Below are 24,126 nucleotides of genomic sequence, written 5' to 3' on the forward strand. Positions count from 1 at the left end.
AGTATCTTGTATATATCATGCCAGCCCTTTCTGGCCTGCCAGGTCTCTGTGGAGAAGTCTGCTTTTGATCTGATATTTCTCCCATGTAAGTTAAGAATCTCTTATCTCTTGCTCTTTTAAGAATTTTCTGTTCATCTTTGGAAGTTACAAGTTTCGCTATTAAATGTCAACGTGTTGAACAGTTTTTATTGATTTTTTTAGGTGGGGGCCTTCTCCATCTCTTGGATCTGAATGCCTGTTTCCCTCCCCATAGGGAAGTTCTCAGCTATGACTTTTCAAATATACTTTGTAATCATCTCTGCCTCTTGGCCTCTTCTGGAACCCCAATTATACATAAATTCGTCCTTCTTAGGCTATCATTTATTTCCCTAAGCTTTTCCTCATGGTCTCTTAATTGTTTTTCTCTTTTTTCCTCAGCTTCCTTTCTTACATTCAACTTGTTCTTCTATGTCACCCACTCTCTCTTACACCACATTCACCCTAGGAGTTAGGATATCCAGTTTGGACTGAGTCTCATTTAGTTTATTTTTAATTTTGGCCTGATTAGATCTCAATTCTTCAGTAGCAAAGTCTCTAGAATCCTTTATGCTTTTTTCCAGAGCCACCAGTAGCTTTATAATTGTGCTTCTGAATTGGCTTTTGACATTGAATTGAAATCCATATTCTATAACTCTGTGGCAGAGAGTACTGTTTCTGGTTCTTTCTTTTCTGGTGCATTCTTCCTTCTAGTCATTTTATTCAGTAAAGAGTGGTTGTGTTATTGGGCTGAGTTAAAAATATCAACCACGACCTAATAAAATCCACCCTAGATTATTCCGAAAATGTCAGAGACCAGAAAATGATAAAGAAGATCAGAACAAAATAAAACAAAAGGACCACTAAAGTGAAAAACGAATTTAAAACAAAGTGGTAAAAAATAAAAGGCCAAAAACCCCAAAGAAGAAGAAAAAAGTAAAAGAAGAAAAGAAAAAAAAAGTAAAGAGGAAAAACAGAAAAAGGAAAAAAGGGGGGGGGGCGGCGCTGAGGGATAGTGGTGGTGAAGAAGTGGTAGTGGAGAGAGAATGTTTTCTATCTGAGGGATCCTAGAGCATGATCCTTTTGATTTTGAGTGTATTTTGTTCTGTATGTTAGAAGATGCTCAATCCCAAATTTATACAAACCAGCAATACTTATAGAAGGCCCCAACATTGATCACAACATAAACAAGACATAAGAGGGGGGGGCAGAATGGGAAGGAAGAGAGTATATAATTTCATAGAATGAACCAGCACGGTATTCCACTTGGTGTATGATGGTCATGTTTTAGAAGGCATTAGCTTCTGTCATTGTAGTCAGAACTAGACAAAGAAAACAAAAAAAACACAAAACAAAACCTATATCTCGTATATCTCCCCAAATTAAATTGAGTACATTGAAGGGAATCCAGGACTCAAAAATATATCTAAGACATGTAATTGTAGAAATATGAAAGTAAAAAAGGAAAAAAACTTAAAAATGAAGAGCTGGTAAAATATTGTAGTTAAGGTGGGGAAAGAAAAAAAATGCTGGAAATTTTTAGTCTTATATAAAAATGAGTTGTAATGGAAAAAGGAAAAAAAAAAGGGGGGGATTCTCTAGTTCTCTATATTATTTTCCCTTGGTCCTGGAGCTTTCCAGTGCTGCTTGGTCAAGAACTTGCTCTTCCCTTGTACTTCCAGCTGTCTTCTCAGGGAGAGGTCTGCTGTGCTGATTCTTAGATGTCTGTGTCTGGGCTGAGATGACCCTCCCGTCACCAGTGCGGGGCTCAGTATGAGCTGTTTCTTTTGGGAGGCCTTTGTTCCCTAGTGGCCCCACCTCTCCCAGGCACAGGATGAAACTAGGAGGAAAAACAACAATGGTGGTGCCAAATTTCCAGCTCTGGAGTTGAGCTACCTGTGAGTAACTGATGCAGTCTCCCAGTCTGCACTGGCCTAGATGCTCCTGGGTCTGGCACAGGTGCACTGATCTGCACTGCTTAGGGGTGCCCAGTGGCAGGAGAGTTTTCGCTGTCCTATGCCCTACTCACTTATGCCTGTCCCAGAGGAATGCAGGATTGCAGCTTTGTCCATTTGGACACCCTGGGATCTGGGGCCCTGTGCCACTGAACCCACTCCTGGAGGCTGCCTCTCCAGGCATGGCCTGGAGCATGGGGGCATGGCCACCCCCATCTGGAGCTGGCCCACCTAACTGATTGCTTCTCCCAAATATCCCGGAGGGCTGCAGCCCTTTGCTGTTATCAGACAGGAGTTTGTGGTGAGCTTTCCTCCCAGATGCCCCTCCTCTTATAGTTACTCTGGGAATCCTGTGGCCTCACTGCCCCTCCTTGGATTTTGTCTGATTTCCCTGCTATTGTTCCAAAGCCCTTTTCCATCAGGGAAAACTCTGGCACGAATTTTTAAAGTTCCCACTTCTCCAGGGCTGGGCTATCCTGTCCCAGAATTTTTTACTGCTCTGCTTTAGCATGGTGCTCCTCCCTCACTTTATTCTTATTTATTTATTTATTTATTTATTTATTTATTTATTTATTTATTTTTTTCCGCCTTCTACCTTGTTAGAAGCAAAAACTTTTCTCTCTGTAGAATTCCAGGTGTTCTCACTTTAAATCTCAGGTCAAATTTATAGGTGTTCAGGATGTTTTGAAAGTTATCTAGGTAAAGTTGTGGGATCAGGTGAGTTGAGGACCCCTACTCTCCTGCCACCTTGCCCCTCCTCCCAAATGTTATAAACTTGGACTATTTTCCTTCAGTGGCGTAGAATCCATGGGGTAGAAGGGAAATGAAGGCAGAGGTCTTCAAGTATACTTTTAAAAATACATTTTTGTCTTTTTGAAGCATGTCAATGTCCTATATATTCAAATAAAAATAAGTAGATAAGAATGAGAAGGCTTAAAATAAAAGCCCTAAACCTGAAAGCAAATGGAAACAAATATGCCATTATATTATAAGTGAATACTTTTAACCATATTGAAGACGTGGGACAGAAACATCCATGTAACGTCAGTATTTTACTACATCAGTCTTGGATAGGATAGAGTTGGAAGGGATAGTGAGTGCAAGAATTACAAATGAATTCTGAATTATTTTTAGGAAGTTGGTTTATTATAATAGTATGGGTGAAGTAGTAAGAAACTATTTTAGGTGTATTATCCTAAGCAAAAACGTCAATATTGTGAATCAGAGTTTTCACTTGGAAGAAGGTACATACAAATTTGGATTAGGAGAGATTAAAATGAACCTTGTATGATAGATTTGAATAGAAGGTTTGATGTGAACTCTTGACTTCCTAAAGTATATGTTATAGGTGTCTCCATGAGTATGTGTGTGTGTATAGATATGGGTATAGGTATGGATAGTTAGATATACAGAAATATATCCTAGCTTAGTAAATAAGCCAAGAAATAGGGACTGGACAAAGTAGGTGGAAGATGAACCTGTAACATCTTGTTATGTCACAAAATAAGAAAAGTCTCAAAAAAAAAAAAAAAAAGATGACGGCACATCTTCGGGACATATGAACCAACTTGAAGGGATCCCTACTGGTAAAAAAAATAGTGATCAATTATAAATGTCAAAACTGGCATTCATATTGTCTTTTTTTAAAATATTTTATTTATTTATTCATGAGGGACAGAGAGAGAGAGAGAGAGAGAGAGAGAGAGAGAGAGAGAGAGAGGCAGAGACACAGGCAGAGGGAGAAGCAGTCTCCATGCAGGGAGCCTGACATGGGACTCAATCCCTGGTCTCCAGGATCACGCCTTGGGCCGAAGTCGGCACTAAATTGCTGAGCCACCTGGGCTGCCTGCATTCATATTTTCATATGGATTATAAATACATAAGTAGATAAATAATGAAATGAATAATTGGGAGAGAAGAGAGGGCTCTTGCTTACTGATAAATGTAGAGGGAGTATTCAGTTTTATAAAATTAAAATGACAATTGAGGTTCAAGAACATCATGTATCTCTACATATGATACTCTGAGAAAGCTACACCACCTATTTAGTATGCTGTCCAGAAATGCATAATGTGAATATAATCATGAAGAAGCATCAGAGAAGTCCCAACTAATGAAAGTTTTATTATACAAAGGTGGAGTGCTATATTCTTCCAAAGTTACAGAATACAAAGGAAGGTTTAAGAAATGTTCTAATATTAAAGGAGGCTAAAAGCAATATCTGAACCTAGACTAGATTATATACTAAAGGGAGAAAATGCAACAAGGTGTTATTAGATCAACTGATAGATTTGGAATATGAATAGTTGATTAGGTAAAAATATATCATTGGTACGTTTACTAAAGTTGGTAACTGTGCTTCAGATATGTAAAAAAAAAATCCATACTTTTAGTAAATATACACCAAAGTATTTGAGGGTAAAAGGCCATAATATATATAACTTCCTATTAAATGGTTGTATATACATGCTGCATGTATGTCTGTGTGTGTGCATATGTGTGCATATAGACACACTCAGGGAGATAGAGAGGAAGGAATGGACATAAAGAGACAGAAACAGTGTGGGCAAATTAAAAAAGCAAATGATATGTTAGCAATGGGTGACTCTGGGTAAACATTATACATGTATTTTATGAATTATTTTTATTCATGCACTTTTTTTGTAAATTTGAAATTGTTTTATTTTTACTTTTTTAAAGATTTTATTTATTTATTCATGAGAGACATAGAGAGAAAGAGAGAGGCAGAGACACAGGCAGATGGGAAGGAGGCTCCATGCAGGGAGTCCGATGTGGGACTCGATCCCAGGACTCCAGGATCACGCCCTGGGTCAAAGGCAGGCACTAAACCACTGAGCCACCCAGAGATTCCCATAAATTTGAAATTAATACCAAATAAAAAGTTTCAAAATATACAATACTATATTTTACAAGAAGAGTTCAGTTATACCTATAGATACATATATATTAAGCTAAATATAAATTTATAATATTTATAATAAACTTTTTGTGTTCATAATATAATAAGTTTAATATTATAAGCTAAACCAGATTTATATATCACTTAAATCTAAGATTTTTAAAGCTACTTAATGATATTGTTGAGTTAATTGAATATATATGTCATGGAACTTTGTCAATTTGTGAATTTTATTACATAGAAGAAACCATGTTAGACCATATAGTTTTTTATTTGTTATTTTAACTTGCAGAATAATTTAAATGTGAAGATTATACATATGTTATTATCTAGAATCTCATCTTGAGATGATTTCCTCCAAAATGTCTATTTGGCTTAGTAAAGTATGTAATGCATTACTGTATTATATATATATATTATATATATATATATATGATTTTACTAAAAGCTATATATTTTATGTTTTGATAGGTACAATATCTTAATTCATCTCTATTTTTTTACTTCATGAAGAAATAAACTCCAAATATTATATTGACTAAGAAGGCAGCTTTTAACTCATGAAATATCAAAATGTACTATGGTACATTTCTTATTGGCTTATTTTCCTGTTCTTTACCAGAGATTTGTACCTATGAAATCAATCACTCCAGCTCCTGGCACATATAATGAATCTCGAACTGCTTTTAATTCCTTGAAGAAAACACCAGGACTGAAAAGTACCCCATTTGGTCAAAGTGCTGCTCGATTCACACAAGACTGTAGGACAGAGGAAATGCCAGGTTAGTAATTAATCCATATATTTATATAGCTTAATATTCTTAACAAGATGGATGTACCAGAAAGCACAATTTTTTTTGTTCTATGATTTGTGTTGTTATTTTGAGTCACATTTTTAAAGTATTGACTATACACTAAACACAGATTAAAAATAATGTGCAATTTTAATAAGATTTCAATTTAACATGTCACATATCTTTAATGGTAATTTTCTGTTGTTTTCCTTTACTCAGTAAATTTCCTAATTTCTCTTTATGGATGAACATATATATCAACTACATGGTTATTGCCAGTAATTTAACTTATGACATACACTTTTGTTAAAATTTTATTTTGGGGATATCCTAGCACATGTTCTAGTATTCTCATGGGATATTCTAGTATATAGAATTAAGAGTCTAGCACAAAAATAACTTCTATAAATGTTAACATATAGTTATGTGTTGCTGCATACCAAATTTAGTGGCTTAAAAACAGAGTTTTCTATTGTATCTTATTATTTTGTGGGATAGCTGGAAGGCAGAGCTCAGATGAGACTGTCATTCAGAGTGCATGCATAGCTTCAGCATTGCTGCCCCCGGGTAGCTGGTCTTTTAGTTTGGTAGCTCAGGGCTCTATAGGATGTGGCAAGATGGTACAAGGCTTCTTATCTCCTAATGTCAGAAGTTCCGCATTCTGTTAATCAGGTCACTCAGGGCAGCACATTTTGAACAGAAGAACTTGACACTTCATCTGTCAATGACATGGGTAGTAAAGAATTTGTGGCCATCTTTAATTTATTATAGACTACACTTTTCCCACAAAATATTTACAGTTGTCCTATATGCCTTCTCAAGTCCTTCAAGTTTCATGTAATATGGTATAATCTTGAAGTCCAGGATCTTGACATCTAAGTCCTGTATCTCTATAGGTGAGAATTCTTGGGTGTGATACTTTATTTATTTATTTATTTAAAAAATATTTTATTTATTTATTCATGAGAGACACAAGGAGAGAGGCAGAGACATAGGCAGAGGGATAAGCAGGTTCCCTGCGGGGAGCCCCATGTGGGACTTGATCCTGGGACTCCAGTATCACACCCAGAGCCTAAGGCAGATGTTCAACCCCTGAGCCACCCAGGCATCTTGGGTGTGGTACTTCAGATTAGCTTCTTGAGTATGACTTCCCTCTGTCAGAAGAGCTCTGAACTAAAGACACATTATCTGCCTTTCACATCTCAAAACACAGCAATAGGAGAAAAATAGAATAATCATACTAGATGCTTTTATTCAGAAAAGAGAAAACTGGAGGCCTGTAACAGTTATAGGCCCATAGCAATTATGAAATCCAATCAGGCAGTTTTTGTAATTTCCCCATTAGGACCCAGTTGGGCTCCCTGGGAATGACTTTCCAAGTTTTTGTTTTGTTTTGTTTTTACCTTTTGGGCTTTTGTTTCCATCTTTTGAATCATCCTTCCTTTTCTATAAGAAATAGGCTGTGTTTCTGGCTGTCTAACTTGCTTACACCAAGCCCCACCCCCCATGCTCTGGCAGGACTGCCCTTCTCAGTCAAGCTTGCCTCAGTCCCAGCATGGCAGGCCCTTCCCCCAGAAGACCAGCACAAACCCCTGCCTACACCATATCTCCTACCCAGAGAGTTTTACAGGGCTTCAGTTCTGGCAGAATTGGTGTCAGGTCTCATTTCATAAGCAGACTAGAGTGAACCTAGTTAAAACTCACTACATTCAGTCGAGGGACCAAACACTGTCCATAGCAGACAAGGAGAGCCTCTACAGACAACTGGCCTGAAGAATAGAGCAACCAAAACACAACAGCAGACAAAGCACATGCAGCACACACCAGAGATATTCCTTGAAGCACCAGGCCCTGGGCACTAAATGGCTTCTTCATAAGGCTGTTACTTTCAGGAGCAGGAGACATAACTGGCTTTTCTCAGAAGACAGAGACTTAGACAAAATGCCAAGACAGAGGAATTTATTCCAAATGAAAGAACAAGATAAGGCTATGGCCAGGGATCTAAGCAAAACAGATACAAGTAACGTGCCTAATGGAGAATTTAAAGCGGCAATAATACTGATACTCACTGGATTTGAGAAAAGAATGGAAGACATTAGGGGGACCTTTACCACTGAGATAAAAGAGTTAAAAAAGACTGAATCAGAAATGAGGGATATAATAAATGAGATTGAAAATGGGCTTGATGCAATTATGGCAGGCCAGAAGAAGCAGAGAAATTAATTAGTGACCTAGAAGACAAAATAATGGAAAATAATGAAGGTGAACCAAAAGAGAGAAAGAATAATTATGGAACATGAAAGTAGACTTTGGGAATTCAGTGACTCCAATAGCTATAATAACATTCACATTATAGAAGTCCCAGAAGAAGAAGAGAGAGAAAAGGGAACAGGAAATTTATTTCAGGAAATAATAGCAGAAAACTTCCCTAATCAGGGAAAGGAAACAGACATCCAGATCCATTAGGCACAGAGAACTCCCATCAAAATCAACAAAAGTAGGCCCACACCAAGACATATTGTAATTAAATTTACAAAATATAGCGATAAAGAAACAATCTTAAAAGCAGCAAGACAAAAGGAAGTCCTTAACTTACCAGGGAAGACCCATAAGGCTAGCTGGACATTTCTCAACAGAACCTTGTCAAGCCAGAAGGAAGTGGCATAATATATTCAAAGTGCTAAATGGAAAAAATCGCAGTCAGACTACTCTATCCAGTAAGACTGTCATTCAGAATAGGAGAGATAAAGAGCTTCCCAGAGAAACAAAAACTAAAAGAGTTCATGACCACTACACCAAGAAATATTAAAGGGAACTTTTTGAGTGCAAAAGAGAGACCAAAAGTGAGGAAGACAGTTAAGTATGACAGTGACAAAAGAAACAATGACAAAACAAGTAATAAAATGGCAATAAATACATATCTATCAATAATTACTTTGTGAATATAAGTGGACTAAATGCTCCAATCTAAGCTGTAGGGTGTCACAATGGCTAAACAAACAAGAGCTACCTATATGCTGCCTACAAGAAGCTCCTTTTAGATCAATGACAGCTGCAGATTGAAAGTGAGGAGGTGGAGAAACATTTATCATGCAAATGGATGTCAAAAGAAAGCCAGAGTAGCAATACTTATGTGGATGAACTTTATTTATTTATTTGTTTGTTTATTTTTTATTTATTTATTTATTTAAGTGAGAAGGAGAGAGCAAGAGTCAGCATGGGGGGGAGGAGGGAGGAGGAGAGAGAGAGAGAGAGAGAGAGAGAGAGAAACTCAAGCAGATTCCAAGCTGATTACAGAGCTAGACTTTAGGCTTGATCTCACGACCCTGAAATCATGACCTGAGCCGAAGCCAGGAGTTGGATACTTGACTGACTGCACCACCTAGGTGCCCCCAAACTATATTTATTTTTATTTTTTAAAGATTATTTATTTATTCATGAGAGACACACAGAGAGAGGCAGAGACATAGAGGGAGAAGCAGGCTCCCCATGGGGAGCCCTATGTGGAACTTGATCCCAGGACCCCAGGATCATGCCCTGAGCTGGAGGCAGATGCTCAACCACTGAGCCACCCAGGTGCCTCCCAAACTAGACTTTAAAATAAGGACTTGAAAAAGAAACAGAAAAGAGCATTATATAACCATAAAAGGGACAAACAAGATATAACAATTGTAAATATTTATGTACCCAACATGAGAGTACAATGACAATATATAAAACAATGACAAATATAAAGGAACTAACTGATAATAACATAATGGTAGTGGGGGATTTTAATACCCTATTGACATTAATGGGTAGATCATCTAAATAGAAAATAAATGAGGAAACAATGGTTTTGAATGACACAGTGGACCTGATGGACTTAACAGATATATACAGAACATTCCATCCTAGGACAGCAGAACATATATTCTTTTCAAGTGTACATGGAAGATTCTCCAGAATAGGTCACAAAACAGGTTCAACAAATACAAAACGATTAAAATTATACCATGCACCTTTTCTTACCACAACACTATGAAACTAGAAGTCAACCAAAAGAACAGATTTGGAAAGACCACAAATAAATGGAAGTTAAGCAACATGCTACTGTAAGTTGAATGAATCAACCAGGAAATCAAAGAAGAAATTAAAAAATACATAGAAACAAATGAAAATAAAAACACAATGGTGCAAAACCTTTGGGATGCATCAAAGGTGGTCCTAAGAGGGAAGTATGTAGCAATACAGATCTACCTCAAGAAGCAAGAAAAAAAATCTCAAAGAAATAAGCTGTGTTTGCAGTTGGAGCTTTCTCAGCCTGCTTCTTGCCTATGGAAGATTAGGGCTCTATAGCCACTTTTCATTTTGTACTGTTGATGCCTATGGAAGATTAGGCTCTATAGCCACTTTTCATATTGCACTGTTGATGTCCCTTTCTTTCAAAGTTTGTACAATTCCATATGAAAACTTTGTAGGTATCTTATTGTATTAGAATCAAATACCCTGGATAAAAGCCACACTCAAATGTACTTCTTAGGGAAACCCTTGTCTACTTTGGGTCATCTTTGGTAGTGCTGGTAGTTTCAATACTCCTAGATTCTTTTTTTTTTTTTAAGATTTTATTTATTTATTTATGAGACACACACAGAGAGAGAGAGAGAGAGAGAGGCAGAGACATAGGCAGAGGGAGAAGCAAGCTCCTCACGGGGAGCCTGATGTGGGACTGGATCCAGAACTGGTATCACACCCTGAGCCGAAGGCAGATGCTCAGCCACTGAGCCACCCAGGTGCCCCTCAATGCTCCTAGATTCTAAAGTCATTGACATATGGTCTTAAAATTCTTAGAAGACTTTCCTTTAACTGAGAGATTCTATGACATACCATCTTAAATCTTTCTGAGTTCTTAACAAAGGTTCTTACAGCGAAACCCTGGATTTGGTCTTTGATCTCTCAAGGCCATTTCTTTCTTTGAGAGCTTTTTGCTATATGGAGAGATGCAATGAAAAACAGTTTTACTTTCAGACCAGAAAATTTTGATTTCTTTTCATTTCTTATAAATTCCCCTTGAAAACAACAGTTTTAACTCATCTCTTTCTTTCCATACCTTTTTTTTTTTTCTTTCCATACCTTTTTATACAGGGATAAAAACAACTGGTTGGCTTTTTTGATATTCAGCCTGGAAACTTTCTTAGCCAAAAACTACTTATTTAAGTATTTTCTTCATTATCTCAAGCATTAGTTTTGTTAAAATCTCTGCCATTCTATTATACAAGTTATCTTTTCTCCAACCTCTGGTAACATTTCCTCCTGTCCTTTAAGCCATCATCTGTCCTCTTATGGCCCTGTTTCTGAGTCTTGAGTTGTTCTAGCTTCTGAGCCATTCATTGCTTAATCTCAAACCATTGCTGTAAGTTTTGTTATGGTAATTTGTTATGGTAAGTCTATTCTGGTACAAAATTATTTACTACTCATGCCATTGAGAAGTTGAGTCTTTTATTTTCCTTTCCAATCTTGGCTCCTCTGGTGTCTTTTTTGACCAGTAGCATGCAGTGGAAGTGATATTTTAGCCCTTCTTAGACAAAGTCATTCCAGGCCAAATTGATTTCTAATGTTACTACATCAACTCTTCAATACTTTATAGCATCGAGAATTAATTTTTCTTTTCTTTTCTTTTCTTTTTTTCTCTTTCTCTTTCTTTCTTTCTTTCTTTTGGTATAATTTACACAGAAAATAATAATTTACACAGTAAAATAACTAATTTTAAGTGGGTAGTTTGATGAGTTTTGGCAAATGTATGTAAGTCAGGTACACCACTACAATTAAATTTTGGAACATTTCCATCATTTTAAAAATGCTCTCTCATTCCCCTCTGCAGTTAATCTCCACCCACTCCAGGCTACTGTTTCTGCCACTATGATATTGCATTTTCTGGAACTTCATATAAATAGAATCATACATTAGTCTGGATTTTATCTATTTTCTTTCACTTGGCATCATGTTTTTGAGGATCATTCATGTTGTTGCATTTATATTTCCTTTCCTTTTTATTGCTGAATAGTATTCTGTTGCATGGGTTTGGCGCCTTTTTTTTTTTTGGTTTGGCACATTTTTAAAAATTCACCAGCTGATGGACATTTGGGTTGTTTTCATTTTTCTTGAAAAAATACCCAGGAGTAGAATTTTGGGCCATATACTAAGTATTTGTTTAACTTTATAAAAATTTGACAAATTATTTCTCTAAATGTCATATCATTTTACATTCCTGCTAGCAGTATATGAGAGTTCTTTCTAAAAACAATTATTTAATTTAGGTTACTTAGTTTTAAAAAATTAAAAGCATGTTTAATATGATATTCCTCATGATTTTAGGTCCTGGGTTTTATAATACCCTAAACAATACTATAATTGACAACGTTAGCAATACCTGCTTGAAGAAACAAAAGAAAAGTGCATTTGGTTCTTCTGTTCCTCGGACTCTCTTCTTGGTTAAGAAAGAAGCTTTTAGTGCTCCTGGTCCTGCTGATTATCAGGTAATTTGTGAATACCAAAATAATGTTCTTTATATCTAATACCAAGACTTAGGACTTAAAAAATTTGCTTGTGACATATATGCCTCATTATTTTATTTTATTTTATTTTTTCATTTTTTTAACCCTTTATTTTTTTATTATTTTTTAACAATAAATTTATTTTTTATTGGTGTTCAATTTACCAACATACAGAATAACACCCAGTGCTCATCCCGTCAAGTGCCCCCCTCAGTGCCCGTCACCCATTCACCCCCACCCCCCGCCCTCCTCCCCTTCCATCACCCCTAGTTCATTTCCCAGAGTTAGGAGTCTTTATGTTCTGTCTCCCTTTCTGATATTTCCCACACACTTCTTCTCCCTTCCCTTATATTCCCTTTCACTATTATTTATATTCCCCAAATGAATGAGAACATACACTGTTTGTCCTTCTCCGATTGACTTACTTCACTCAGCATAATACCCTCCAGTTCCATCCACGTTGAAGCAAATGGTGGGTATTTGTCGTTTCTAATGGCTGAGTAATATTCCATTGTATACATAAACCACATCTTCTTTATCCACTCATCTTTCGATGGACACCGAGGCTCCTTCCGCAGTTTGGCTATTGTGGACATTGCTGCTATATGCCTCATTATTATAAGCCATACTACTATTATTATTTTTAAAGATTTTACTTATTTATGAGAGAGCGAGTGAGCACAGGGAGGAGCAGAGGGAGAGGGATAAGCAGACTCTGCATTGAGCGTGGAGCCCAATGTGCATCTCAGTGTCACAACCCTGCAGTCAACATGAGCTGAAACTAAAAATCAGATGCTTAAATGACTGAGCCACCCAGGTGCCTCAAGCCATACATTATTATTGAAATTATTTGTATGTGGTAATTTATGGCATAAGAATAAACATTAATTTGGTTTGCAACTATGTTTATAATTTCTTTTTAAAAGGTGGATCTTATTCTCTATCTCTTTGAGGATCCTATATGTATTTCTTTAACTTCATTCTAAATTTGTTCTACTAAAATAAAAAAATTTCTCTCCTCTTTTTCTTTTTTTTCTTTTTTTTTTATAATTAAATTTTTATTTGATGTTCAATTTACCAACATACAGATAACAACAGTGCTCATCCCGTCAAGTGTTACCCCTCAGTGCCCGTCACCCATTACTCCATCCCCCACCCTCCTCCCCCTCCACCACCCTAGTTCATTTCCCAGAGTTAGAAAGGCTTTATGTTCTGTCTCCCTTCTGACTATTTCTCACAAATTTCTTCTCCATCCCTTATATTCCCTTTCACTATTATTCATATTCCCAAATGAATGAGAACTCACTGTTTGTCCTTCTCCGGTTACTGTGGCCAAGTTCAAAAAAGGGGTGTTGCCTGAGTTCTTCTCTGGGATTTGATGGAATCTTGTCTCACATTTAGATCTGTCATCATTTTGAGTTTATCTTTGTGTATGGTGCTTGGAAGAGTGGTCCAGCTTCATTTCTTCTGCATGTGGATGTCCAATTTTCACCAGCAATTTATTGAAGAGACTGTCTTTCCTTCTAGTGGTTCGTCTTTCCTCCTTTATTGTATATTGTTTGAGCATAAAGTTCAGGGGGTCCACTTCTGGGTTCTCTATTTGTTCTTTGATCTATGTGTCTGTTTTTGTGCAGTACCACACTGTCTTGATGACACAGCTTTGTAGTACAACCTGAAATCTGGCATTGTGATGCCCCCAGATATGGTTTTCTTTTTTAAAATTCATGGCTGTTTGGAGGTCTTTTCTGATTCTACACAAATCTTAAAAATAATTTGTTTAAGTCTCTGAAGAAAGTCCCGATGGTATTTTGAATAGGGATTGCATTAAAGTGTAAAATTGCCCTGGGTAACATTGACATTTTCACAATATTAATTCAGCCAATCCATGAGCATGGAATATTTTTTCCATCTCTTTGTGTCTTCCTCAATTTCTTTCAGAGTGTTCTGTTGGTTTTTAGGGTATATTTTTGAGAACCATTTGAATGGTGTGGTTCTCCAACCTTTTCATTTTTCAGGTTGTAGGTGTCCTTCTGGTCTAAAATGAGTCTCTTGTAGACAGCAGAATTGAGGGGTCCTGTTTTTTCTATTCCTGTCTGAAACTCTGCGCCTTTTGATGGGGTCATTAAGCCCATTCACGTTCAGATTAACTTGGAACTTCTTCTTAAAGGGAGTTTTATGAGTCCCCCTTAACATTTCTTGCCAGAGCTGGTTTGGTGGTCACATATTCTTTCAGTTCTGCACTGTCTTGGAAGCTCTTTACTTCCTTCCATTTGAATGAGAGCCTTGTGGATAAGTATTCTTGGTGCATGTTATTCTCATTTAGGACCCTGTAATATATCCTGCCAGCCTTTCGGCCTGCCAGGCTCTGTGGAGAGGTTCTGCTGTTACCCTAATATTCATCCCCATGAAAGTCAGGGACTTCTTGTCTCTTGCTGCTTTAAGGATATTCTCTTTATCTTTGGAATTTGCAAGCTTCACTATTAGATGTCGAGGTGTTGAACGGTTTTTATTGATGTTAGGGGGGTATCTCTCTATTTCTGGATATGAATGCCTGTTTCCTTCCTGATTGGGAAAGTTTTTCAGTAGGTATTTGGCTTCAAATACATATTGGGACCTCTGTCCTTTCGGCAGCCCTCGGGAACCCAATTAAAACGTAGGTTTTTCTTCCTTAGAGTGTGTTCATTTCCTTAAATCTGTCTTCATGGTTCTTTAATTGTTTATCTCTTTTTTTCCTTCAGTTTCCCTCTTTGCCATTAACTTGTCTTCTATGTACTCACTCGTTTCTTCCAACTCGTTAACCCTCGTCGTTAGGATTCTAGTTTCGATTGCATTCTCATTCATTGATTTTTAAATTTCTGCCTGATTGTATCTAAATTTGCAGTCATGAAGTCTCGTGAGGCCTTATTGCTGTTTTATCGAGCCACAGTAAGCTGTATCTATGGTGCTTTGAATTGGCTTTCTGACATTGAAGTGTAATCCGATTTGTAACTCTGTGGGAAAGAGGCCTGTTTCTGTTCTTTCTTTTGAGGTGGGAGGTTTTCCTTCTAGTCATTTTGCTCAGTGCAGAGTGGCCAAAAACAAGTTGTTTTGGAACACGGGGAGTATCACTGTACTCCAAGCTGGTCTTCTGGGGGAGGCCTGCTGTGTAATTTTCAGGTGTTAGCCACTTGGGGGAGCTGCTCGCCCTGCCAGCTGCAGGGCTCAGCGGGGGTTGTTTAACCCGTGGCGACCCAGGGAGGTACAGCAGCAGTTGCTCTTGGCAACTCTCGGAGCCTGGTATTCAAGCCTCCGCAGGAAAACAGGGCTCGGGGCTCTCGGCTCTCCGTCCGGCAGGGCCTGGAGGCTCCGGGGCGGGGCCGCTGAGATTGCCTCAGCTCGGGGAGGAGCGTCCTCGCTGTCCTGGGCCCTCCGGCCTCTGCCTGTCCCGGGGGAGGCCGGATATCCTGGGCTGTGTCCGGCGCCCTGTTGCTCCGGGGCACTGCGCTGGTGGATTCGCGCTCCCGCCCTGCAGCTCCCTCTATGGAGCGCTCCGAGCCCTCACGAGATTGCCTCCGGTCGGTCTCCGTGCGCGCTGCTGCCAATTAGGGAGACTCGGCGTCTCTCTGCGCTCGCAGGTGTCTGTGAGTGTCCAGGGAGCCCGAAGGGCATCCCCGCCTCTCCTGGGTCTGCTCCAACTCCCTGCGAGCCCCTTTCCGCCCGCCCGGGAAGGTTGTTGCAGCTACTGCTCCTCCGGACGGGGCTCTCCTGTCATGGGGACTTAGCACCCCGGGCCTCAGCCCGGCTCCTCGCGGGGCCCCTCCCCTCCGAGGCCTTTTGTTCCTTTATTTCTTGTTCCCGTCGTCCTACCTTGATATGAAGCGCAGACTCTTCTCACTGTAGCGTTCAGCTGGTCTCTCTTACATCTCAGCTGAATTCGTAGATTTTCAGGATGTTTGAAGGTTATCTAGGTTAACTTGGTGGGGACAGGTTGATTTGGGGGACCTGCTCTTCGCATCTTGCCCCTCCAACTCCTCCACTTTTCTTTCTGGAGAGTAATTTAGATCTCCTTAAAATGCTCTTTGTGGTTTTATAATTTTGTGTAGAAGTCTTACCCATTTTTATTAGATTTATTCCTTTTTTTTTTTAAAGAAATTCTATTAGTTTATTCATGAAAAACCCACAGAGAAAGCAGAGACATAGGCAGAGGGAGAAGCAGCCTCCCTATGGAGAGCCTGATGTGAAATTTGATCTCAGAACCTCAGGATCACAACCTGAGCCAAAGCAGAAGTTAAACTGCTGAACCACCCAAGCATCCCAGATTTATTCCTTTGTGTTTAGTATTTTGTGTTTTTAATTCTAACGATATCTTTCAAATATTTTCATTGTTTAGCTTTCTGCTATTGGTATAAAGAAATATCATAGTCTTTAGTAAAGATTTGCTTTACCAGTTATCTATACTTCTTGATAAATTAAGTGATTAATTCTACTAATTTATTAATAGTTTTAAAAAAATTTTCTCAAGTACAGTTGTGCCACCTGTAAATGACAGTTTATATTTTTTCTCCAAGTAGTTTATCCTTATATATATTTTTTGCTTTACTGGACTTTTCATCCCAAAACAAATCTCAGTAATATTCATAGAAATTAAAAAATATCCAGTACCTGAGGATAAAAGTCACAGTGTATGGCATCCAATAAAAAAAATTAGTAGATATGCAAAGAAGCAGGAAAATATAACCTAGAATTGGGGGTGGGGGGTGGGAAACAATCAATAGAAAAAGACCAGAAATTATACAGATGCTAGAATTAGTAAAGGCATTCAACAGTTATTATAACTAGATTCCACATGTTCAAGAAGGTAGAAGAAAGATTGGACATTTTGAGTTGAGAAATGGCACAAATAGAAGGGACAAACTGAAGTTCTAGAGATGGCAAGTATAACATTTTTTAAGAGGTGCACTATCACTAACAGAAAGTTCAGAAGAAAAGATTAGTGAACCTGAAGACACTGATAGAAAGTATCTGAAATGAATCACTGAAAAAAAGGACAAAAATAATGAATAAAGCATCAGAGAACTATGAGACAATTTGAAGTGGCCTACTATATGTGTAAATAGCGTCCTTGAAGGAAAAAAAAAATAGAAACAATGGCTGAAAATTTCCTAACTTTGATAAGAGCTAAAACCCTACATATCTATGAAGCTCAACATGCCTGCAGCACAGAAGACATTAAGGAAATTATGCCAAGGCATATTGTAACCAAACTGACTAGAATGGTTAAAAAAAATTCTTAAAAAAGCAACCAGAGAAAAAGGATACATAGAATTGAGGAACAAAGTTAAAAATGACAGCATATTGCTTGTTGGAAGTCAAAAGACAGCAGTGCACCTTTTTTAAGTATTGAAAGAAAACACCTGTCAAGCTATAATTCTGTGGCAGGCTAAAATATCTTGAAAAATGAGAAATATATATATATATATATGCTGAAATATTCATCCCTCAAAGACCTGAAGTATAAGAAATGTTAAAGGAAGTCTTCCAAGCAGAGGAAAATGTTACCAGGTGGAATCTGGATATATATAAATTTATACGGAATATCAAAGATGATAACAATGTGAGTAAATGTTAAATCTTATGTTGGATTTTTCATTTTATTGAAAGCGGAATGTCTTACATGTTTTTGATTTCCTGATAATTTACTTTCACAAAAGGTAGAGGATGCTAAGGGAGGAACTCATATCTTAGCTTAATTTTGACTAAATAAGGAGAACTAATGAAATAGAACGGAAGAATCTTGTGCAAACAGTGGTCATGTTATTTTACAGTTTAAAATTATCAAGAAGAGATTCTGGACATTGTTAGATATGTGCCAGGAATTTAGATATTCCCTATTTCAAAATGATCAGCAGAAACAAGAAATGTTTTTAAGATCAGAGACTCTAAGAGTTCACTAATCTAGAAGAGTTGACAGGAAGATAATCTCATGAATAAAATTCTGACAATGCAGTTTTGGCTACACATGAAACTTTGTAGAGAACATTTTAAAAAGAACATTGTAATATATGTATGTAAATTTATTATTTATTCTTTGTCCTAAAGAATTTGAGAAAGTTGAATGTATATATGGAAAAATAAAAGTAGCTAACGATAAGGGTAAAAAATATAGATAGAATAGATATATTATTGGTAGAATAGAAGTTAAATGTTGGGGAAGTTTAAATATAGTTGCCAAATTATGAAAGCACATGTACAAAACAGTGAAAACATGGTATCTATTCTATAGTAGTAACTCAGGAAATTATAATTGAATAAATGAATATGAGAGAGAGGCATAGAACTATACTCCAGGAAGTTTAAAGAGAAGGACAATTTAGTGTAAAAAATAATACAGAAAATTAAAACTAGCTTGTAGAAATTTGGCTTGGCAAAACAAAATGTAGCAAAAATGAACTCTGTACGAGTGGAGTAGATGATATGGGGAATAATAGAGTCACTGAAATGCTGAATTGGATTGGACAATTGGATTTGTCCTTCCTAACAGAGAAAATTATTTTCAACCCAGAAAGGGTAGAATACATATGGTTTATAGGAAATTGAATCCTAAGATTTTTATGGTAGTAATGTAAGAATATTCTGGTGCTTTAAAACACTTTTTTTTAATAAATGAAATGAAATTAAATTTAGATATCATTTTTGCACAGGGTGCTAATCTTCTCTGTGTTCTTCCAGTTTTAGTATATGTGCTGCCAAAGTTATCACTCCTAGTTCTTTAAATTAGTTAAAAACTTAAGATGTAGCTGAAATAGATCTCATTGTAATGAAAGAACAGCTGTAAATCATTATCTGTAATCTCAAGAGTTGCTTAAGATTTGTAGGCATAAAAGAAAAATTGAATAAAGGTTTTTCTTAAGCAAAATTAAAATTTCACAAAGTGAGATTTTTATGAATTCTTACAAAATTTTATTTACATATATGTTCTAATATGGTAAAAAATGTATAACATTAAATTTACCATCTTAACCATGTTTCAGTGCTGATATATTTGAAATGCATCATGAACAATAGTAATTTTTAGAATATTTTTGTTGTATTTTGTTTCAAATGTACTAGAAGTTCATTATTCTAAGTAACCTGACATTTAGATTCAAGAGAATTATTAGAATTATAACTTGCAAGCAATTTTTACAAAACCCTCATTATAATTTTATTCTCTACCGAAGATAATGAGGCAGTATAGCTTAGTGATTATAAGCATGATCTCTGGTGTCAGAGTATTTGAGTATATTTTCTTGCTCTGTCACTGAACTTCTGTACGTTAGTTAAACTCTATCCTTTGGTAAGATGGAGGTCATCATAGGTTATACCTCAAAGCATTATTGTGAATGCTAAATGAATCAATACATTTAAATACTTTAAATAGCTTCTGGCACATAGTACAGACTTAATAACTTTTGTTATTATTATTGACAATTGAAAACTACACATAGGTTTAATCCAGACTCTTAGTTTATGTAAAATTTAACAAACTATAATCAAGAGTGAAAGATATACCCTAAGCACATCTTAGTTTTAAAAATCCAGTCATAAACTGTGTTGAACTGCAGTATTAACCCATTAATATTTAATGTGATTATTGATACATTTGTGTGTGTAGAAATCAGATTGTTTCATATATTCCATTGGCTTGCTTGTTTTAGCATTTTTTTCTTACCTCACCGTCTTTTATGAATTAGTCAAATATTTTATATTACTCTATTTCATCTATTTCTATAACATTTTTAGTTGTATATTGGTTTTATAGCCTTTTAGTGGTGGTCACCAAATTTACAATTTGTATCCTTTACTCTTTGCAGTTTATTTATTTATTTTTTTTTTAAATCCCTCGAATTCATTTATTAACTTAAAGCTAAGTTTTGAAAGTACATATTCTTCCTTGTTTTCAGTCTTAGGAAAAGCATTTGTTCTTTCATCCTTTTTTTTTTTTATAAATTAATTTTTATTGGTGTTCAATTTACCAACATACAGAATAACACCCAGTGCTCATCCCGTCAAGTGTCCTCCTCCGTGCCCGTCACCCATTCACCCCCACCCCCCGCCCTCCTCCCCTTCCACCACCCCTAGTTCATTTCCCAGAGTTAGAAGTCTTTATGTTCTGTGTCCCTTTCTGATATCTCCCACACATTTCTTCTCCCTTCCCTTATATTCCCTTCACTATTATTATATTCCCCAAATGAGTGAGAACATACACTGTTTGTCCTTCTCCGATTGACTTACTTCACTCAGCATAATACCCTCCAGTTCCATCCACGTTGAAGCAAATGGTGGGTATTTGTCGTTTCTAATGGCTGAGTAATATTCCATTGTATACATAAACCACATCTTCTTTATCCATTCATCTTTCGATGGGCACCGAGGCTCCTTCCACAGTTTGGCTATTGTGGACATGGCTGCTAGAAACATCGGGGTGCAGGTGCCCCGGCGTTTCATTGCATCTGAATCTTCGGGGTAAATCCCTAACAGTGCAATTGCTGGGTCGTAGGGCAGGTCTATTTTTAATTCTTTGAGGAACCTCCACACAGTTTTCCAGAGTGGCTGCACCAGTTCACATTCCCACCAACAGTGTAAGAGGGTTCCCTTTTCTCCGCATCCTCTCCAACATTTGTTGTTTCCTGCCTTATTAATTTTCCCCATTCTCACTGGTGTGAGGTGGTATCTCATTGTGGTTTTGATTTGTATTTCCCTGATGGCAAGTGATGCAGAGCATTTTCTCATGTGCATGTTGGCCATGTCTATGTCTTCCTCTGTGAGATTTCTCTTCATGTCTTTTGCCCATTTCATGATTGGATTGTTTGTTTCTTTGGTGTTGAGTTTAAGAAGTTCTTTATAGATTTTGGAAACTAGCCCTTTATCTGATATGTTATTTGCAAATATCTTCTCCCATTCTGTAGGTTGTCTTTTAGTTTTGTTGACTGTATCCTTTGCTGTGCAAAAGCTTCTTATCTTGATGAAGTCCCAATAGTTCATTTTTGCTTTTGTTTCTTTTGTTTTCGTGGATGTATCTTGCAAGAAGTTACTGTGGCCAAGTTCAAAAAGGGTGTTGCCTGTGTTCTCCTCTAGGATTTTGATGGAGTCTTGTCTCACATTTAAATCTTTCATCCATTTTGAGTTTATCTTTGTGTATGGTGCAAGAGAGTGGTCTAGTTTCATTCTTCTGCATGTGGATGACCAATTTTCCCAGCACCATTTATTGAAGAGACTGTCTTTCTTCCAGTGGATCGTCTTTCCTCCTTTGTCGGATATTAGTTGACCATAAAGTTCAGGGTCCACTTCTGGGTTCTCTATTCTGTTCCATTGGTCTATGTGTCTGTTTTTGTGCCAGTACCACACTGTCTTGATGACCACAGCTTTGTAGTACAACCTGAAATCTGGCATTGTGATGCCCCCAGCTATGGTTTTCTTTTTTAAAATTCCCCTGGCTATTCGGGGTCTTTTCTGATTCCACACAAATCTTAAAATAATTTGTTCTAAGTCTCTGAAGAAAGTCCATGGTATTTTGATAGGGATTGCATTGAACGTGTAAATTGCCCTGGGTAACATTGACATTTTCACAATATTAATTCTGCCAATCCATGAGCATGGAATATTTTTCCATCTCTTTGTGTCTTCCTCAATTTCTTTCAGAAGTGTTCTATAGTTTTTAGGGTATAGATCCTTTACCTCTTTGGTTAGGTTTATTCCTAGGTATCTTATGCTTTTGGGTGCAATTGTAAATGGGATTGACTCCTTAATTTCTCTTTCTTCAGTCTCATTGTTAGTGTATAGGAATGCCATTGATTTCTGGGCATTGATTTTGTATCCTGCCACGCTACCAAATTGCTGTATGAGTTCTAGCAATCTTGGGGTGGAGGCTTTTGGGTTTTCTATGTAGAGTATCATGTCATCGGCGAAGAGGGAGAGTTTGACTTCTTCTTTGCCAATTTGAATGCCTTTAATGTCTTTTTGTTGTCTGATTGCTGAGGCTAGGACTTCCAATACTATGTTGAATAGCAGTGGTGAGAGTGGACATCCCTGTCTGGTTCCTGATCTTAGGGGAAAGGCTCCCAGTGCTTCCCCATTGAGAATGATATTTGCTGTGGGCTTTTCGTAGATGGCTTTTAAGATATCGAGGAAAGTTCCCTCTATCCCTACACTCTGAAGAGTTTTGATCAGGAATGGATGCTGTATTTTGTCAAATGCTTTCTCTGCATCTAATGAGAGGATCATATGGTTCTTGGTTTTTCTCTTGCTGATATGATGAATCACATTGATTGTTTTACGAGTGTTGAACCAGCCTTGCGTCCCGGGGATAAATCCTACTTGGTCATGGTGAATAATTTTCTTAATGTGTTGTTGGATCCTATTGGCTAGTATCTTGTTGAGAATTTTTGCATCCATGTTCATCAGGGATATTGGTCTGTAATTCTCCTTTTTGGTGGGGTCTTTGTCTGGTTTTGGAATTAAGGTGATGCTGGCCTCATAGAATGAATTTGGAAGTACTCCATCTCTTTCTATCTTTCCAAACAGCTTTAGTAGAATAGGTATGATTTCTTCTTTAAACGTTTGATAGAATTCCCCTGGGAAGCCATCTGGCCCTGGACTCTTGTGTCTTGGGAGGTTTTTGATGACTTCTTCAATTTCCTCCCTGGTTATTGGCCTGTTCAGGTTTTCTATTTCTTCCTGCTCCAGTTTTGGTAGTTTGTGGCTTTCCAGGAATGCGTCCATTTCTTCTAGATTGCCTAATTTATTGGCGTAGAGCTGTTCATAATATGTTTTTAAAATCGTTTGTATTTCCTTGGTGTTGGTAGTGATCTCTCCTTTCTCATTCATGATTTTATTAATTTGAGTCTTCTCTCTCTTCTTTTTAATAAGTTTGGCTAATGGTTTATCTATCTTATTAATTCTTTCAAAGAACCAACTTCTGGTTCTACTGATCTGTTCCACAGTTCTTCTGGTCTCAATTTCGTTGAGTTCTGCTCGAATTTTAATTAACTCTCTTCTTCTGCTGGGCGTCGGGTCGATTTGCTGCTTCTTCTCTAGCTCCTTTATGTGTAAGGTTAGCTTTTGTATTTGAGTTCTTTCCAGTTTTTGAATGGATGCTTGTATTGCGATGTATTTCCCCCTCAGGACTGCTTTTGCTGCATCCCAAAGATTTTGAACAGTTGTATCTTCATTCTCATTAGTTTCCATGAATCTTTTTAATTCTTCCTTAATTTCCTGGTTGACCCTTTTATCTTTTAGCAGGATGGTCCTTAACCTCCACGTGTTTGAGGTCCTTCCAAACTTCTTCTTGTGATTGAGTTCTAATTTCAAGGCGTTATGGTCTGAGAATATGCAGGGGACGATCCCAATCTTTTGGTATCGGTTCAGACCCGATTTGTGACCCAGTATGTGGTCTATTCTGGAAAAAGTTCCATGTGCACTTGAGAAGAATGTGTATTCAGTTGAGTTTGGATGTAAAGTTCTGTAGATATCTGTGAAATCTATCTGGTCCAGTGTATCATTTAAAGCTCTCGTTTCTTTGGAGATGTTGTGTTTAGAAGACCTATCAAGGGTAGAGAGAGCTAGATTGAAGTCACCAAGTATAAGTGTATTATTATCTAAGTATTTCTTTACTTTGGTTAATAATTCGTTTAAGTATTTGGCAGCTCCCACATTCGGGGCATATATATTGAGGATTGTTAAGTCCTCTTGTTGGATAGATCCTTTAAGTATGATATAGTGTCCCTCTTCGTCTCTCACTACTGTCTTCGGAGTGAATTTTAGTTTATCTGATATAAGGATGGCTACCCCTGCTTTCTTTTGAGAACCATTTGAATGGTAAATGGTTCTCCAACCTTTTATTTTCAGGTTGTAGGTGTCCTTCTGTCTAAAATGAGTCTCTTGTAGACAGC

The 24,126-nt window shown here is 37.2% G+C and overlaps 1 protein-coding gene and 1 pseudogene across 1 annotated transcript in view; one reads left to right on the forward strand and one right to left on the reverse strand.

Moving 5' to 3' along the window:
* STPG2 (sperm tail PG-rich repeat containing 2) overlaps window positions 1–24,126 on the forward strand; it is a gene marked incomplete at its 5' end in the record, with an annotated part of 297,860 nt that overhangs the window by 108,709 nt on the left and 165,025 nt on the right. The window contains 2 exons of the mRNA XM_055313262.1: window positions 5,513–5,672; window positions 12,039–12,199. Coding sequence (XP_055169237.1) covers window positions 5,513–5,672; window positions 12,039–12,199 — 321 coding nt within the window. The remainder of the gene's footprint in view (window positions 1–5,512; window positions 5,673–12,038; window positions 12,200–24,126) is intronic.
* On the reverse strand, window positions 18,856–18,955 carry LOC129501956 (U6 spliceosomal RNA; annotated as a pseudogene).

Source organism: Nyctereutes procyonoides, unplaced genomic scaffold, assembly GCF_905146905.1.
Source record: "Nyctereutes procyonoides isolate TBG_1078 unplaced genomic scaffold, NYPRO_anot_genome, whole genome shotgun sequence".
NCBI lineage: Eukaryota > Metazoa > Chordata > Mammalia > Carnivora > Canidae > Nyctereutes > Nyctereutes procyonoides.